Raw genomic sequence first — 19,001 nt, 5'->3', positions numbered from 1 at the left:
TCATGAACCTCTTAACGTTTTATATTTATTTTTTTATTTTTTACCCTGTTCTAAGAACACATTTTTTCCCCCTCTTTTCTTAGGCCAAGCTGCAAATTTTTTATTGGCAAGAGCATTGAGCAGTTGAAGATTTTGGTGGTCCACCCCACCATAAGGGGAGCTAGCTTTCATCACAATGGATGTTTAGTCAGGAAAGCATTTCCAGGCTGTGCCCAAAACAACCTTTGCCAAGTTGCAACACATGAATGAAAGTAAGGTGTCCCAAGGTCAACACCCACAAAAGCAACCAACACAGAAAATGCTTACATACCCCAGCGAGAGGAATTAGCTAGAAAGGAACCTTCATGATGCCTTCCAGGGTTCAACCATGCCTTTTTCCTTGATCCTGAGTTTTTTCAGTGTCACCATACCAGAGGTACAGTTTTTTTGGGTATTGGGACCTTTTCATTTGAGCGAACTCGAATGACTCAGACTCAGAATTTAAACCTCGAGCTTAGTTAGAATCCACACAAATCTAAATCTGAGGTATAAAATCCGAACTCCGAATACAACCCTAGAATTGAGATATAGATTTAAGTACGCCAACCATATTTTGAAAAAAGAAAAAAGGATAAATGTTTTCAGTGCCCACAGGCTCGCACAGAGCCGGAGATGAACATTAAAAAATTGAACTCACCAGGATTGAACCAACCTGGCAGATGCAAAACAGTCTGTCTCAGTTTTCAGTTTGCATTGATCAAGTTGAAACCCTGCATGGGATTGACTCAAAAAGGAAATCTAAAGATGAAAAATGCACCACCTCGGGAATTCACTGCTGGGGCAAGCAATCACTTGAAGCAAGACTGAAGTCTACTGTATCGAGATGACTAGAAAAAACCATATTTTGAAACTCCTAAAACAAGTTTGCATCTGAATTCAGGCAACTGGCAAGATAAAACTGAAAAGAAAATACTAATGAAATTTAGACTGATGAATTGTATGAAACGAGTGTGGTGAAGACATCATGCCCCCAGCTTTCAACAAATTGGCCACATCTCAACGTGAACCAATGGCATGACCTCAATGGATATGGGAAAAACAAAAATAAAATAAAATAAAAAATCCCTCTATCTAGAAGAAAGAAAGCAACTACTCTAACATCCTTATGATGCTCTGCCCGTTAGCATTTGCAGCCAACCCCTAACCTCCATGCAGAACAATAACTAGTTAATACTCCAAACAAGCGAGATTTCCTAATTGGGAAGCATCTTCATGGTAGAGTTTCCCCAGCCCATGTTCGAGTACAGTGGCATACCATGAATTGGTTGGCTAGCATTAGTATAGGCTCCTGACCCACGGTTAGACGGGCTACTACCATTTTCATCAGATGAATCGGTCAAGGCTCCTTGAGAGGGAGGACTAGTTCCTGCCACTTGTGCAGCAAAGCTCAACATCTGAGATGGCGTTGCTGAAGGACCAGTTTTTGAGATGTTCGAGTTGGCCTTTTTCCCATCTGCAATGAAGCTACCCACAATAACCTGGTATGGTGATGATGTCATAATTAAGTTATTATACAAAAATAGATAAATAAAACTTAAACCAACAAATAAATCCAGCAGGCTCAAATTGTGTTGGCACTTATTTGCTTCTGATATGCACAAAGGCATATGTATCATCACTGTTCCCACACGCACGCAAAAATAACAAGCAGAACAGTACCTGTACTGGTGTGGCTGCCATCAGCATTCCCGCAACTCCACCACCTAACACTCGACCATCGGACCCCGCCAGTGACACACTTAAGCCACCTATTCTACTGCGACTACCGTTATTTTCTGAAAGCAAGAAAGAGCCAGATAGAGAGATAATTTCAAATCGGCCCTGCAAAGAAAAACGTCACCATGACAAAGAAATGTTACACAAGTTGAGAGAAAAAAATGTAAACATTGAAGAACAAAATCCAAAATACAGTGCATCTTGAGTCTGCGGTAAAACTTATCTCAAGCCTGTAGAAGATCAAACTAAAAATAGGGCCATATGAACGCTTGGAGTTTTTTTTTTTTTTTTTCTTTTGTTTTTAGAGAAAAAGAGTGGGCAAAATGAAAAACTTGTAACATACTGAAACAGGTAAAATGAAATATTGGCAAAATGGTGTAAAAGACCTTTCGCGAAAAGCTTACCAAGGCTTCCTATTCCTCGTTTTCCCTTTCCAATTTAAATATTTCAAAGGTAGAATCTTTGGGAGGCTAAACACCAAAGAATGTTGGGGCCCTTTTAGTTGTGGAAAACATTTTTCATTTTCCATGTTTTATTTTTCCGAATAATTATAAAAATTTTAGCTTATTTTTTAGTTTTTCAAGATTCCTATTAAAAAGATAGAAGATAAAGAGTTCGTTTAAATGTACAAAACAATTTTTCATTTTGTTTATTTTTATATTTGAAAATAATTACAGAAAAGACAGCTTGTTTTCTAATTTTCCAAAAATTATATAAGGTAAAATTTGTGATCATGGATTTTGGGGCTTGAATTTGGATTTTGTATGTGGATTTAAAAGAAACACTATACATAATCAATACAAATTGAAGTCCAATATTGAATTTCACACTTCCATAAGCAACATAACAATTAGAAATCTAGAAAAATAATAAAAAGATGTTCTCCAGCTTTTCTATATAAATTTGGAAAATTGGGAAACAATGTGCTGTTTTTGTAATTATTTGAAAAATTAGAAATGGAAAATGAAACTATTTCCACAAGCAAATAGTGCCACAACTGCTTATTGTTCATTTATTTCAAACAACTGTTATAAAAATGACAACTTAGCTAGTTTTTTGTAATTTTTTGAAAAATCTAAAATGGAAAATGGAAACTGTTTTGTGTTTTCCACAGCTGAATGGGCCCTTAGAATATGTAAGAATGAGTTAGACCTTCTTGCATGTTGCAAGTAAAGTTGTTTTTGTTTGTTGGGGCCAGTGGGTTGCAGCAATTCTGTAGTTTTTCTTTTAGTGGGAGGACTTGATATCCAGCTTATATTATTTTTCCTTCTCTCTCAATAAATTCTTTTTATATCTAAAAAAATATTTCAAAGCTATGTTCCTGTCACCAAGACCCAGCACCAAGAGTTGAATACACAAATCAGAAAATTATCATTTTTTCTGGGTTTACTAATGACAGTCCTTTGTATACCTTAGTTCTAGTGAAATGGACAGTGTCTAACAGAATGATATGATTGAATAGCACCCACAATCTGGAAGCCATTAACTGCTTCTTGGAGACAAAGCAAAAGCAAGTTTACTCAAAAAATAAAAAATTACATACAAAAGAAACTTAAAATAATACAGGACAACTCCAAACCTTTTTTTGGAAAAAAAAAAAAAAAAAAAAAGAGATAGATGTACATCCTATTCCATACATACCTCATACGAGACAGTCCCACCAGACATTGCTGGTTGGCGAAGCGTAACATTGCAAATGGCACCATTGGCTGAAAGAATACAAACTGTACGTGGACCTTGCTGAGAAAATGCCATGATCTTTGATGCTATATCCTGCAAACCAGAAGGGATGCCATGAGAGCGCAAGCTTTATTTTGAACAAACAGATTCCCATCTTAAATATGTATATCCAGACCCTTTTAGCCCTTTCCCACCCGCCCATCCCTTGCTCTTTTCCTTCTCAAATGGATTGACATATCTAGTGAACAAAGTACATATATAATCTAGGAAACAAATTAAAAATTTATAGCAAAGAACATGAGCACAAAGTCCTCACAAACATAATTCTACACCAGAACACCCATGCAAATGAGAAGGGAATCTTTAATTTATTTCCATCATAAAAATCTTGATCACAAGATAGCCCTGATTATCTATAACTCTATGACATTGTAAAGCCAAGGGGCAAAGCAAGCACGGGGTTTTCTTCTTACATTGGTTTGCCACTGGGGGAAAAGAGGTACTTTTTTATATTACAGTTGATAGGTGAGTTGTTTCATGCCCATCACTTTTCCCAATGTGAATGCCTATTGGCTTCTCAACATGTCAAGTATGGGTATGGTTGCTCTCAAGTCAGCTATGTCCAATAACTTCTAGGAACCCACCACATGTAACAGCATTAGTATAAACTGACCACCAACAATAAGTCCCATTGCACATATCAACCATACAACAAATGGGAGGACAAACCAAATACTATAATCCATTCTTTTGTGTAAACAAATTTGAAGCATTTTCTAATATTTTTACAATGAACAAGATAATATTGCATGGTCCAGGACATCAACCATGAGAAAATTTCATGTAATTTACCAACAAGGCCCATCAGATAAGGGCTGCAATGCATTTTCATGCTAACAGAGCTATTGGAGTAGTCCACAAACTAATACAATGCAAGTGAGAGAAGCTAAAAAACTACAAATAATGTTTCATAGATCTAGTTGTAAACTAAATGGCAAGAAGGGTGAAACAAGTTACAGTTCAAAGGACAAATGGTAAAAATAAACAAGTTGTCTTCACATTAAAACCATTGGTCCTTATACACCACGATAATTTAATCCTCAAATTCTGGATCAGAACAAACGTCATGCTTTGCACATAAATATCATCCATTGGTCACCCCATTGAAGAAAGTTGCATGCGAATTCAACGCTTAAGCATCAAATATTGATGCTTGAGTTAATCCCATCCAAACTTTTTAACTAATCCTGCCACAGCAGATTACACATTTCAACCATAAGAAAACCTTAACTCTCCACTTATCAAAGAGCTTCAGTGATAGGGTCCACTAACTGCTACAACCTTCTCCAAAACCAACAAAATCTGTAGCGCAACAGCCAATCTTTCGAATAAGGGAAGCTGGAGCATTGGTGGAGAGAGAGAGAGAAGAGGAACTATAGATCAAGCAAGTCACAATAGCTACACCAGATCAGACATTCGTCTTTTTCTTTCTTTTCTTTTATTTTCTTCTTCTTTTATTTATTTTTTTCTGGACTTCGGTATAGCAATACCCCATAATATCATAAGCCTCATTACCAAACCCAAACCTTTTAAATTAGGAACTTGCATTACTATTTACTGCAAAATGTAACAAATCACACATTAAAAAAATAAATACAAATATCTTGTACAAGAAAATGGTAAAATAGATTTATTAGAAGGTATCCAGCACCTCCCCCCCAAGGAAAAGTGTTACATATATTCACTCGCAGCACACCAACATGTTGGCTTTTGTTAGTTTATGACCTCTTCATTTGCATCCGATAATGAATGGAAGAAGTAATTCTCGTAAAACACCAGTCTAAACCTAAAATTGTCACATCTCTGTTTATTTCTTACATGTTCTACAACCTCAATAACTAAAGAAGAAAACGCACATCTAATAAAACCAGCAACACATAAAGCTTTCTTTTTTTTATTCTACTTGGATTGGCAAATGATAGATACCTTGTTCAAACCCTTAAAATTTCACTATCCAATATATCTGCTATATAATCAAGTACATTCTCCAAGTTCCCATCAAAACCTCTTTGAAATTAATAGCAGCTAGTCATCAAATTAACCAAATAATTTTCAAACACAATTTTACACTCCCACTAACTGAACCCCCGTTCGTATTCCTCCCTCGTCTTATTTTTGGCCCCAACTGCAAATGGATTACTCCCCTAAGTCAGATGAACTCAACTCTGTTGGCTCCTGACACTCCAAAATATTTTGTTGATCTTTCCCAATGCCTGCAGATATCTTATATAGATGAAAACATTTTCCATTTGAATTAATGTTAAATGAGGTGAGTAACAAAACTATCAGGTTAACTGGATGATAGATGGGAAATTGGCACAAGAGCAACATGCAGGAAAATAAGAAAAAATAAAGACAAAATAATAGGAAATAAGGATATTAAAAGAACATAAAATGATGACAAAACTCAATTAAGATTCAATTCTTCATCCTCCCGAAGTTGTACATAACTGAGCCTTTATCCGAACACTAAATAAGGAAAAATAGTATATCAGAAATGACAACAAATTGCTAAATAAGGAAACATAATTTGGGATATAATATAAAATATACTATCAATGAAGCATAATAGCAAATCTCTAAATGCCGAAAATTACATGATTCAATCCAAATATCCTAAATTGTGCCTACACTTATGGCAAACACAAAGATCTCCAAAAGTCTTAATCTCACTTATACGCAACCTTTTGACATTCCCCGACAATCTCCCTTAATTGGAAAAGATTCGACCTCAAATTTGAAATATTTGAAGGAAGACAAACCAGTAAATCAAGCAAACTTAGAAATGAAGCTAGCTTCAACAATAAGTGTGAGTGCAAGTGGACAAAATCATTGAAGATAAGCTTATAGGGAATAATAAATTCCACATATCTTACTCATGTCTTCAGCACACCCAACAAACTTTCCCCACACCACTGGCTTAATCTTTGCAATTTCCACCTCAAATCAAGTTTCTTCGCAGATTGCATTAGATTACCACTTCACCTAAAAACTTAAGTCTTTTGTGAGCCAAAAATGTATATCAAGCTTTAACATTCCTCCACACATGTAGCCCAGTTGCACATGGAAAGAGAACAAATAATAAATAACACCCATTATAAGTACAACCATGCAATAAGCCAAGCAACAAGACTAGAACTTAGGACCTCCAACAAGCAAAACTCTGATGCCGCGTTAGATTACAACTTTACCAAAAAGCTTAAGGGGCCCTTTGGAACCACTAATGTAGAAGTGTTTTTTAGAAAATGTACTGAATTTAGTAAGTGTTGATAATAAGCATTGAACTGGAAAAGTGTTGAAAGGTATAAGTGGTATTTGGTTGTGTTTAAAATAAGTGATATTTGGATACTTTTATTATAGGGCATTATAAAATAAATTTAAAACTTATTTTAGATTATAATTATTAATATTTTTTTAATTAACAATTTCATTAATTATTTTAATTATTTTAATTATTTTAATTATTTATAATTAAAATGTAAATATTTTTCATTAAAAAATAATATTATACTATTATTTTTAATTAAAAATAATCTTGTTACTAATGTATATTTATAACATATTACTATCATATTAAATTATGATAAAATAATATTATTAATTAAATTTAATTTTTTAATTTATTTAATGTTAAGCTAAATTAATAAATAGTTGTTGTTCAATCCAACAATGAATTATAATAACTAATATATCATAATACATGGTCAAATAATACATGGTAAAATAATATATAACTAATATTATTATTAATGTACATTTATAACATATGATTATCACATTAATTCATGTTAAAAATAGTATTAAAAACTAAATAAAATTTTTAGTTTATTCAATGTTAATTTAAATTTATAGCTAGTTATTTTTATTTATTTCGGAATTTAATTATATTTTATTAATAACGAATAGATTATAATGCATAGTAAAATAATATATGGTTAATTTTTATTTGACGATTTATTAATAATTATGTTAACTGTTATTTTTAATTAATATTCAAATATTTTTAAGTCAAAATAATATAATATTATTTTTGGTTAACAATAATCTTGTTCTTAATTTATATTTTATTATTTATAACATATGATTATCATATTAATTTATGTTAAAATAATTTATTAATTAAATTAATATTTTGTAATTTTTAATATTATTTTAAACTAATTCTTCTTCAATCCAGAATTGAATTATGTTTCATTAATAATTAATATATCATAATACATAGTAAAATAGTATACAAAATTAATATATTTTTTAAATTATAAAATAATCACTAAATTTCTTATATTTACAAAATTGACCCCGCCTATGAATAATGTCACTTATAGGTGGCCAAAAAACTATCCTAGATTGCTTCTCAAAATTTATTTAAAAAGTTCTCTAAAAAGTGATTCTCGAATGGGGGCTAAGCTCTAACAGATTGCTTGGGCTTTATATGTCAGTTTTCGGGACATCCTATACACCCTCAGGTCTTGTTGCTAATACAAGCATTGTAGCTCTGGATTCAATGTGGGCTAACTAAGCATCTCCATGTAGGCGCTCTTCCCCAAAAATGCTATTTTCAGTGAACCACATCATAAGATTTAATAATATCAAGTTGATTTTTTAGCTCAGTAAATATGTGTAGTTACCTCAGTCATGCCTATGGTCAGGCCAATGGTACCATGCACACTCTCAATTCCTTCCTCCTCCATTACTGTATTGAAAAAGGCTACTACTTCTATAAATTTACAGTTCATATATGTGATCTTAAAATAGTGCAGATCTAGATTAGACAGTTCTTCAAGGACAAGGATATCTCTCCATGCCTTCAATCCAAGCGTATCTCAATTAACAGGCTCAAACTGGTCCTTGATCACCATGGTTGTTGGCAAGGATTAAGGTATGAGTGATGACAATAGGGATGCATGAGCGATGATGGAATGATGATGGAAAAAGAAAGTATTGAATTGAGGCGTGAAAGTGAAAATGAAGATAAAACTAAATTAGGATTAAATTCTCAATTCAATCCTCCATCCCCCAAGTTGTACATAAGGAGCATTTATCCTGAAACTAAGGAAAATAATTTGAGAAAACCATGAATTGTACTAGAGAGATCTTGGGCCTATAAGGATGGTTCAATCTTCAACTATATATTAAGACAAAACCGTGAGGCCAGTGGGCCAAAGTGGACAATACCTTACTATTACCAGACATTTGGTGTCATAGCCACCTTGGGGTCACTATCACATGAGTGAATGTAAGTCCCACACAAAGTTGTGGATCACTTTGACAAGGGCATCAAAGATCAGACAAAGGGCCTATCAAGATCCCACATCAAGCACGTACTAACGAGATCTTGGGCTTATAAGGATAGTTTAGGCTTCAATTAAGTGAGGTGCCTTTTATAGGACAAAACCATGAGACCACTGGGCTAAAGGCAACAATACTTCAAGAGTTGAGTAGAGACCGTTGTAGCAGTCCACTGCACCGGATGGAAAATGCGCAGGTAATCATTTTAACTATAAGATTGCGTACTTTTTTGCTTTGAAAATTCATTTTACCATGTAGAATGTATATTAAGTTCAGAAGTTAAATTCATTGAGTTCAGATTACTCTATTGAATTAGGACAATATCTAATGCATTACTATTCAAATGTTCAATCTATAGTTTAAGATTTCCTCAATATCTACTAACATTTAACCCAAACTGCCCATTTCCTAAAAGTAGACACATGAAAAGCTTTAAGAGTCAACAAAAGACGCAGTGTTTATAGCAGTTAATTACTGGAGATGCTAGCATAAAGTGAACTGCATTCAACAATCTTCTGAGTATAAGGGCTCTATATCTATAATATTCCAATGCTACCCTTCAACCACTGTTTGAAATATAGCATGCGCACAATTAAAAATCTAAATCAAGAAAAAGTTCTTTAAGACTTGGCTTGCTAGTTAGCTATTGAAGTATGTGGCTTATATCAAGTGGAACACATGTACATGGAAAGCGGGCTAAGGAAAACAAGGAAGCTGGACTAAAGAAAAACCGTCGACGGTTAGCAAAGTGCATCGACGGTTTCTTCCAGTAGCCAATTAGGAAGAAAATCGTCGACGGTTTGATGTAGGTACATCGATGGTTTCTTACAGTGAAGGAAAACCATCAACAATTTTGTTCGGCATTGGTTTTGAAATTTGAACTAGGAAGATCAATAAGTTTGGGATACGGAGGCAAATACTTTGCGGATTGATACAGGGGTATTTGAGGGATTCTCTAATACCTCTGTACATCTAGGAGTTAGTATAAATACAATGTTGTAACCCTGGTTTTGATGGATAGTGAATTGCTCCCGTGGACGTAGGCATTCTGCCAAACCACGTTAAATCCTTTGTGTTGTGTTTATTGCTTTCATTATCCGCGCGTGTTTCCGTATTATTCATCGCAATTGATTGCACTGCACGATCGTTATTTTTCCGCAACAACAATTGGTATCAGAGTCTATGTTATGATGGCTGGGATTTCTTCTACAAAGTTCAACATGATCAAGTTCAACGGAACTGGAAATTTCAGATTATGGCAGAGGAGGGTCAAAGATCTGTTAGTGCAGCAAGGCATGGTGAAGGCGCTATACGAAAAGCAGCCGAAAGGCATGGACGGAATGAGTTGAAAGGAACTGGAAGCGAAGGCTGTGGCAACTATCAAGCTTTGTCTAGGTGATGACATGATGTATCATGTCATGGAAGAGAAATCACCAGCAGCAATTTGACTGAAACTAGAAAGTCGGTATATGTCCAAGCCGTTGACGAACAAGCTTTATCTTAAGCAAAAACTGTATGGTCTTAAGATGTCAAATGATTTGGATCTAAACCATCACATCAACGTTTTCAATCAGATCATCAGTGATTTGAAGCGAGTTGATGTGAAGTTCAAAGACAAGGCGTTGATGTTACTGAATTTCTTACTTGCGTCTCCTACGTATGAAAATTTGGTTACAACTCTGATGTGAGGAAAATAGACTCTCGAATTGGAGCAGATCACAAGTGCCTTTTTAGGTTTTCATCAGAGGAAGAAAACTAGGGATGAGGATGTATAAGGTGAAGGGCTTGTGGTGAGAGGTAACCAAGAACGTGGGAGAAGCAAGTTCCGGAGCGGACCGAGTAACAATAAATCTCGGTCCAATTCCAGGAAGAGGAAGGGCATATAGTGTTTTAAGTGCGGGAAAAAGGGGCACAAAAAACAAGTTTGTCCAGAGAGAAAGAAAAGGAATACAGAGAATAAAGAGGGTCCATCAAAGTCTGCGAATGTAGTGGAAGAAGAAGGCTCAAAGAGCAGTGACGAATATATGCTTTCTGTTTCATCCAGTTCTAAACACCTCACAGATTCTTGCATTCTAGATTCGACATGCTCCTATCACATGACACCCAATAAAGATTGGTTCAACATGTACAGGTTGGTAAATTCTAATTTTGTTCTGATGGGTAATGATGCATCATGCAAAGTTGTTTGAATAGGAAATATCAGAATTAAAATGTTTGATGGTGTTTGTTGGCCTTACAAGGCTTAAAATCTTGTTATCTTATTTTGATGCTAACAAACATGTGAAATTTAATGTATTTGTGTGAGTAATAATATTTCAGGGTTCATATATGTAAAAGTAAGGTCAAAGTGCCCACAAGGATCAAATATGATGGAAGAAAGGTCAAAATGCTCACAAGGATCAAATGAAGCTTAAATGAGCCAAGACATGAATTACTTGTTGAAGAACATGAGGACATAAATAAGTTGTTGAAAGCCAAGGCATATTAAAGTCAAAAGATCCAAAGAAAGGCAAAGTAAGAAAGCTTAAAGAATATGGAAGCTTGAAGAAAAGATGGATTCAATCCAAGGACAAAGCATGAAGACTCAAGAACTTAGAATGTTAATATTTTAGAAGTCTCATGTAAGTGCTTTAATGTTTAAAATATCATTTGAAATATTTTGAAACTCTTAGGTTAACTTCTTAGACCTAGATACTTTTTAAAATACCTGAATAATATTTTTATAAGGTCAAAAATTATTTTAAAAAGGTTAGAATCATTTTTGGAATAAAGAGCACCAAAAAGAGTTTTTCCCAAATGCTGTCAGTTTTTATACAGCCGCATTGAGGTGAATTTTTCTCTATCAAACACTTATTATTTTAAAGAGTGGTAAACATTAAAGTTGTAGGATTTTCTCTTAGCTTTCTTTTGACACCAAGAACACCTAATTTGGAGTTACACAGAAAAAGTTATGGCCAAAACACTGAAACAGGGTCACTTCTGTCAGACATTTAAACACTGTTCAACGGGCAAATTTTTAAAATTCTAATGTTTTAAATTATAGCCGTTTGAACCTTAAATATTCTAATAAATAGGGAAATTCTTTAAGGAAACTTTTGCAAGTTTGAAAGCCTATAAATACATGGTTTTGCAAAACAAAATAAAGCCAAGAATTGAAAAATCTGTTTTGAGGAGCTGAAAGTACTCTTGTTCTTCCTAAGTTCTCTTGCTCACTCATTGAAAAATTCTTTTGCTGAGAATTCTGAAGTGCTGATCCTTCTTCCTTTGAATTCCTACTGCTAATCCTCTTCTAAGAAGGATATTGGTGAATTCTACACTTGAGCTTCATTCTATTTCCTATTGATATTTTACATTTAAGTATATAGTGCTGAAATTGTACTAACTTGCTCTTTGAGAGAGTATACTTGTACGGAGATTTTATCTTATGTTTCTTGTAGTTCATTGACATTCCAAGGTGTTTGGATCGTTGGCTAAGCAAGGGATATTGCTTAGAGAGGCGGACTCTAGCCTATGTAAGGAGTGACCGAACGAGAGAATATCGTTTGGAGAAGGTAGGCTCTAGCCTTAACCAAGGAATGTTGTAATTGGTTTTGCTCCACCCGTCAACGGAAAGGTTTAGTGAATCTTTTGGTGGTCTGCCAAAGGCGAGGACGTAGGCTGGGTATAAGCCGAACCTCGTAAAAATCTCTGTCTCACTCTCTCTTTCCCTATTTTTATTTTCAGTACATATTTAAAATTGAGTGGATGATTTAAATTGAAAATCAAATATACTACGCATATTTGGAAATCAAGTAAACTTAAAGATTAATTTTGATTTGGGTTGCGGAAACCGAAAGGGAATACGTTGGTGAAACCATATCTTGCGGAAACCATACGGGAGTACGTTTCTTGGTTAAACACTCAAAGATAAATTAACTGAAAGTTTATTTGAGTTTTGAATATTTGGAAAGAGTGATTGAATGTTGTATTGAACGTCATATTAAGCAAATCCATATATACAGGGCTTGATTAAAATTTATATCTAGGGCTTACTACAAAAGCTTTATTGTGTTTGTGAAAGGATTGTTGAATATTAAATTACATTCTTCACAAGGTTTTCAAATTCATAATCATGGGGCTTATATAAACAAACAAACAACCTCAAGATTTTATATTACCAAAGTGCTAAAAACTTTATATCTTGGTTTGGTTGTTTGATGTTTAACTTGTATTTGGCAATTAAATTGATTGTTTGGTTTGAAGATTGTGTTTAATTGATTGGTTGTTTAATTGTGTTATTGATTGGACAAAAGAACTAAGTTCTTGTGTGATTGGTGAAATTAAACAAACAAGTTAAAGAATTGGTTAAGTGTTTAAAGAAGTTAAGGATTCTTAAAAGAAGTTAAAAGAAATTTTTAAAAGCCAATTCACCCCCCCCCCACCCTCTTGGGAAGCTATTCCTAATTTCAGTGTTGTTAGATCGTTGTGTGATGTTACGCATATACCGGATTTAGGAAGAATATGATTTCATTGGGCACTTTAGATTGTAATGGGTTTAATTACAAGTCTGCAAGTGGAGTAAAGGTGAGTAAAGGTGTCTTAACAGTGATAAAGGGGTAGAAATTAGCAGGAAATATCTATGCAATGCTAGGTACCACAGTTGTAGGTGGAGCTGCAGCTGTAGAGTCTGAGTCAGATAGTACAGTCTTGTGGCATATGTGGTTAGGTCATATGGGTGAGCGTGGGATGATGGAGCTTCATAAGAGAAATCTTTTGAAAGGTATCAAAACATCCAAGCTGAATTTCTGCAGATATTGTGTTCTTGGGAAACATAATAGCATGCAGTCCAAGATAGCCACATACAAGACGGAGGGAATTCTAGATTATGATCATACAGATGTTTGGGGGCCAGTAAGGATAGCATCACGGGGTGGACATATGTATTTCGTGAGTTTTATCGATCATTACTCACGAAAGGTCTTAGGTACTTCATGCGGCACAAGTCAGAAACGTTTGCCAAGTTTAAGTTGTGGAAAACTAAAGTGGAAAACCAGATAAGGAAAAATATCAAATGCCTCAGGTCCGACAATGGTACTGAGTACACAAATTCAAAGTCCATGGAGTTGTGCAAGCAACACGGCATTAGGAGACACTTCACAGTACACAAGACACCACAACAGAATGGTGTGGTGGAAAGGATGAACAAAACAATAGCTGAAAGAGCTCAGTGAGTATGGCATGTTTCTTGATTAACAAGTCACCAAGGGCAGCACTAGATGGGAAAATAGCAGAGGAGGTGTGGAGTGTGGACAAGCAGCGCAGTAGACTACTCTGGTTTGAGGATGTTTGAATGTCTAGCCTACGTGCATGTTTCTAGTGAGGAGAGATCAAAGCTTGATGCGAAGTCTAGGCAGTATATCTTTCTGGGGTATCAGAAAGGGGTGAAAGGTTTCAAACTCTGGGATCCGAAGGCAAACAAGGTGGTGATCAATAGAGATGTGATTTTTTATGAGAAAGTTATGTTGCAGCGTACTCGGAAGAAGAAAAACATGTGCCAAAAAATTGCAGCAACAATGAGCATGTGGTGCAGGTGGAGCTAAAGACTCATGGTAGAGATGACATTGTTCAGAATGCAAGGAGTTCTAGCTCAGGAGATCAGCAGTATCACAGTATAGTTATAGACAAACCCAGACGCACTATCAGACCACCCCCCAAGTATAGCTTTGATGATCTGGTTTCTTATACACTCATTACTAGTAGCGGGGATCCTACTACTTTTCAAGATGCGGTGCACAGCCAAGAGAAGAATAAATGGATGGGTGCTATAGTGTAGAAGATGGAGTCTCTACATAAAAACCAGACGTGGGAGTTGGTGGAACTTCCAGAGAGGAAGAGAGCAAGAGGACGCAAATATGCGTATAAGAAAAAAGAAGCAGTATCAGAAAAAGAAGGAGAAAAATTCAAAGCTCGTCTAGTAGCAAAGGGTTACTCATAGAGGAAAGGGATCGACTGTGATGAGTTCTCTCCCCTGTGGTCAGACACACTTCCATCAGGGCAGTGTTGGGATTGATAACGCATTTTGATATGCATTTGGAGTAGATGGATGTAAAGACAGTTTTTCTTCACGGTGATTTGGAGGAGCTTATTTACATGGTACAGCCAGAAGGGTTCAGTCAACCTGGACAGGAACACTTGGTTTGTAAATTGAGGAAATCACTTTATGGACTGAAGTAGTCTCCGAAGGAGTGGTACAAGCGATTTGACTCTTACATGATCCAAATTGGTTACAAGAGATGTGAGTATGATTGCTGTATTTATGTGAAGAGCCTTGCTGATGGTTCATTTATTTTTCTGTTACTTTATGTGGATGACACGTTGATTGCTGCGAAGACTATGAGTGAGGTTAACAAGTTGAAAAACCTATTAAGCAAAGAATTTGACATGAAGGATTTGGGTGCGGCCAAGAAAATTCTTGAGATGGAGATTGGCAGGGATAGAGCTTCCAAGAGATTTTGGTTATCTCAGCATAGCTATGTTGAGAGGGTGTTGGAGAGGTTCAACATGGATAATGTAAAATCAGTGAGCACCTTTGGAGAATCACTTTAGATTGTCTACCATCCAGTGCCCGAAGACAGATGATGAAGTTCATGACATGTCAAAGGTCCTATATGGCAGTGCAGTGGGGTGCTTGATGTATGCTATGGTCTGTACAAGACCAGATCTGGCACAAGTTGTCAGTGTGGTGAGCAAGTTCCTATCAAATTTGGAACGACAGCATTGGGATGCAGTCAAGTGGATTTTCAGATACTTGAAGAGTACTACAGACTATGGCATCATGTTTGGCAGACAACAGGGTGATCCTTCAGTTGTGGGATATGTGGATACAGACTATGCAGGGGACTTGGATGACAGGAGATCTACCACAAGGTATGTATTCACTCTTGTGCGAGGGCCTATTTGTTGGAGGTCCATGGTTCAGTCTCTAGTTGCACTATCTCCTATAAGTCAGAGTAAACGGCAGTAGCTGAGGCTGCCAAGGAATTGTTGTGGCTTACAGGATTGATCAAGGAGCTGAGGTGGAGTTCAGTTGCATTGTGATAGTCAAAGTGTCATTTATTTGGCAAAGAACCGGGTTTATCATGCAAGGATCAAGCACAAAGATGTGAGGTTTCACAAGATCAGGGAATTGGTTTCTTCTGGTGAACTATTACTTGAGAAAGTTCACACTTATGAGAATGCAGCAAACATGTTGACAAAGTCTGTTACCACGGACAAGTTCAAGCACTACTTGAACTTGATTAACGTCTCCAAATGCTAGAAGAGAGGCATCCCAACCTATTGTCCCAGGTGGAGCTTTGGATTATGTTTTATTATTCTCCTAAGGGGTGTATATTCGCCAAGGTGGAGATTGTTGAAGCATGTGGCTCATATCAAGTGAGACACATGTACAGAGAAAAACAAGGAAGTTGGACTGAAGAAAATCGTCGACGGTTTGCATAGTACATCGACGGTTAGATCGATGGTTTCTTCTAGTAGCCAATTAGGAAGAAAACCATCAACGGTTTGATGTAGATGCATTAATGGTTTCATCCAGTGAGGAAAAATCGTTGACGGTTTGATGAAACTGTCGACGATTTTGTTCGGCATTGTTTTTGAAATTTGAACTGGGAAGATCAATAGGTTGGGGATACAAAGGCAAATCCTCAACGGATTGATACAAGGGTATTTTAGGGATTCTCTAATATCTTTGTACGTCTAGGGGTTAGTATAAATATAATGTTGTAACCCTGGTTTTGATGGATAGTGAATTTCAACCGCCGCTTGCTCCTATGGACGTAGGCATTCTATTGAACCACGTTAAATCCTTTGTGTTGTGTTTATTGCTTTCATTATTTGTATGTGTTTCCATATTATTCATTGTAATTGATTGCACTGCACGATCGTTATTTTTCTGCAACAACATTAGCACTCACGCATCCTATTGATTTTGAAATGTTGTTTTTCAATGATTGTAGAAAATGATTGAAAAGAATAGTTTGCATAAGTACCCAATAATAAAATATAATCAAGTTAAAAGAATAACAAGAGTAACTAATATAATCAGATTAAGATAACATTTATGTGTCTATGGTTTCCTAACATGAAACCATCAAAATGGTGATTTTGACATTTCATTTGATCCAAAACTGTGTTCACAAAATAAATAAATACAATTAGAAGTACAAGCATCAACATGATCTCACGAATGTCAACACCAAAAAAAAGGGCTATTATTAACATCACCTTATTCAACAATTTTAAGTTCCAAACTTAATATAAGTTCAACACATATTAAAGAATTTCTAAAACCCTTAAAAACTTAAAATAAGTTCAATAAATACTAAAATGATCTAACCATCAACGCCTTTAGTAAGTCCAAATCCTTTTACTACAGAGATGATAGTCCAAAAAAATAGAATTACAAAATAAAGTGTAAAGCCCACTAAAAGTACATGCATTAAAAAGGGAAAAGTAGTTAATTTGAAAAATTAGTTATTTTTAATTAATTTGCTAAAGGCACAGTTAACAGAAGAAGCATTAAAAGGTGTTTCAGGAGTTTCATGCTAATGGGTGATTCCCAATGGTATGAATTTGACTTTTATCACCTTACAGCCAAAGAATGACCACTCCGTTAAGGTTAGTGACATCTGTCATACTAGTTTAATTACAAGTGTTCAAGATTTTTTCTAAGGTTTTAGCTAATAGGATGAAGGAGACAATAGGAAGTACCATTTCAATTTCCCAAGCGGCTTCTATGTGAAGTAGGTATATCCTAGATGTTATCTTTGCAGCTAATGAGGCTATGGAGGATGTTAGGAGGAGGAAGAAGTTGAGCTTAATCTTTAGGCTGGATCTGAGGTGTACAATAGAAATGGTTGGTTTTTTTTCTTTTTTGGATAGAGTTTTAGATAGAGAAGTCTATTGAGTCTAATTAGTGAGCTAGATCAAGGGTTGTCTTTCTTCTACCATCTTTTCTGTGATTATTGATGGAGAACACAAAATTGGTTTTCAGCATCTAGGGTGTGAGGTAAGGAGATCCTTTATCTCCCTCTCTCTTTATTTTGGCTGCCGATTGTGCAGAGTGAAGTTATTGAGAGGGCCATCAATAGGGGTTTTGTACAAGGTATTGCTTTGGGTAGGAGTGAAGTACCAATAGTTTGCCCATGATACTATTATTTTCTAACCCAACAGAGGGCCATCGCGCTTGTCTTTCTTCTATCCCCTTGCATTATTTATCCCTTTTTAGAATTCTGGTGAGAATTGCCTAGAGATTAGAATAGTTGATCAGGGGTTTTTGATGGTTAGGTGCTAGTGAGCAGAAGAGAAATCATTTAGTAGAGTGGAATATTGTGAGAAGATCTAAAAGGCAGGGAGACCTGGGTCTAGGTAGTTTGGTGTCTAAATACATTTCCTTGGTAGGGAAGTGGCAATTGGCAGCTAAAAACATTTCCCAGAGCTGAAAAAAATTTCCTTGGTGGGTAGACCCACCTTAACCACTAAAAGCTTGAAGCCAAGGGTTAGCCGGTTAGCATCCACCTTTACTATGACAAAGAAAGCAAGGAGAGACACCCATGAATCCGCTTCCTCCAAAACCTTTTCTATCCAACTCTATCCAAGAAACCCCAACTAACCTGGTCATAAGCTTTCTCAAAGTTCAATTTCAAAACCAAGTGCCTCTTCTTTCATCTAACCACGTCCTCAATCACCTTAGTTGCCGCCAACACTCTCTGCCTATCTTTCACCAATAAAATCACTATGATTATGGGAGATGGGATCCACTAAGACTTTTGCTAATCTCATCGATAAGACTCCAATTAAAAGCTTATAAACACTAGTAACCAAACTAATTGGTCTGAGATCATCACTACCCACATGGACACAAAAAGAATCAAGCATGATAAGTCAAACAGCAAGCTCATTAGTTTCTCTCTTATTGATATTCCTCCCAAGATGAAAATCCCAAGGAAGGCCACCCTCTTGCAAAATGAGGAAGGCAGCAATGGGAGACTCATGAAGATTAGATAAACAAAAAATATGAGGGAAACCAATAGCCAAAGGCACATTACAAATCCAATTGTCCCTTCTCTTGGGGTTTGGAATAATTTGTTTGGGATATTTGGTGAAAATTGGGTATTGGGTGTGCCCAGCTTCATTGGACCGTTTTTGGGTCATTGAAGGCTTTGGTAAGAGGAAAGAGA

At 35.8% G+C, this 19,001-nt stretch overlaps 1 protein-coding gene across 1 annotated transcript in view; it reads right to left on the bottom strand.

Annotated features, from left to right (window-relative positions):
* Positions 1-938: 938 nt before the first annotated feature.
* The window catches only part of LOC131164687 (AT-hook motif nuclear-localized protein 13), a 40,415-nt gene continuing 22,352 nt past the window's right edge, over positions 939-19,001 (bottom strand). The window contains exons 3-5 of the mRNA XM_058122073.1: positions 3,397-3,528; positions 1,699-1,860; positions 939-1,517 (exon numbers count right to left, since the gene is read on the bottom strand). Coding sequence (XP_057978056.1) covers positions 1,233-1,517; positions 1,699-1,860; positions 3,397-3,528 — 579 coding nt within the window. The 3' untranslated portion in view covers positions 939-1,232. The remainder of the gene's footprint in view (positions 1,518-1,698; positions 1,861-3,396; positions 3,529-19,001) is intronic.

Source organism: Malania oleifera, chromosome 9 (genome assembly GCF_029873635.1).
Source record: "Malania oleifera isolate guangnan ecotype guangnan chromosome 9, ASM2987363v1, whole genome shotgun sequence".
Classification (NCBI taxonomy): Eukaryota; Viridiplantae; Streptophyta; class Magnoliopsida; order Santalales; family Ximeniaceae; genus Malania; species Malania oleifera.
The sequence above is the reverse complement of the archived record's forward strand: the minus strand, read 5'-3'. Positions and strand labels throughout refer to the sequence as shown.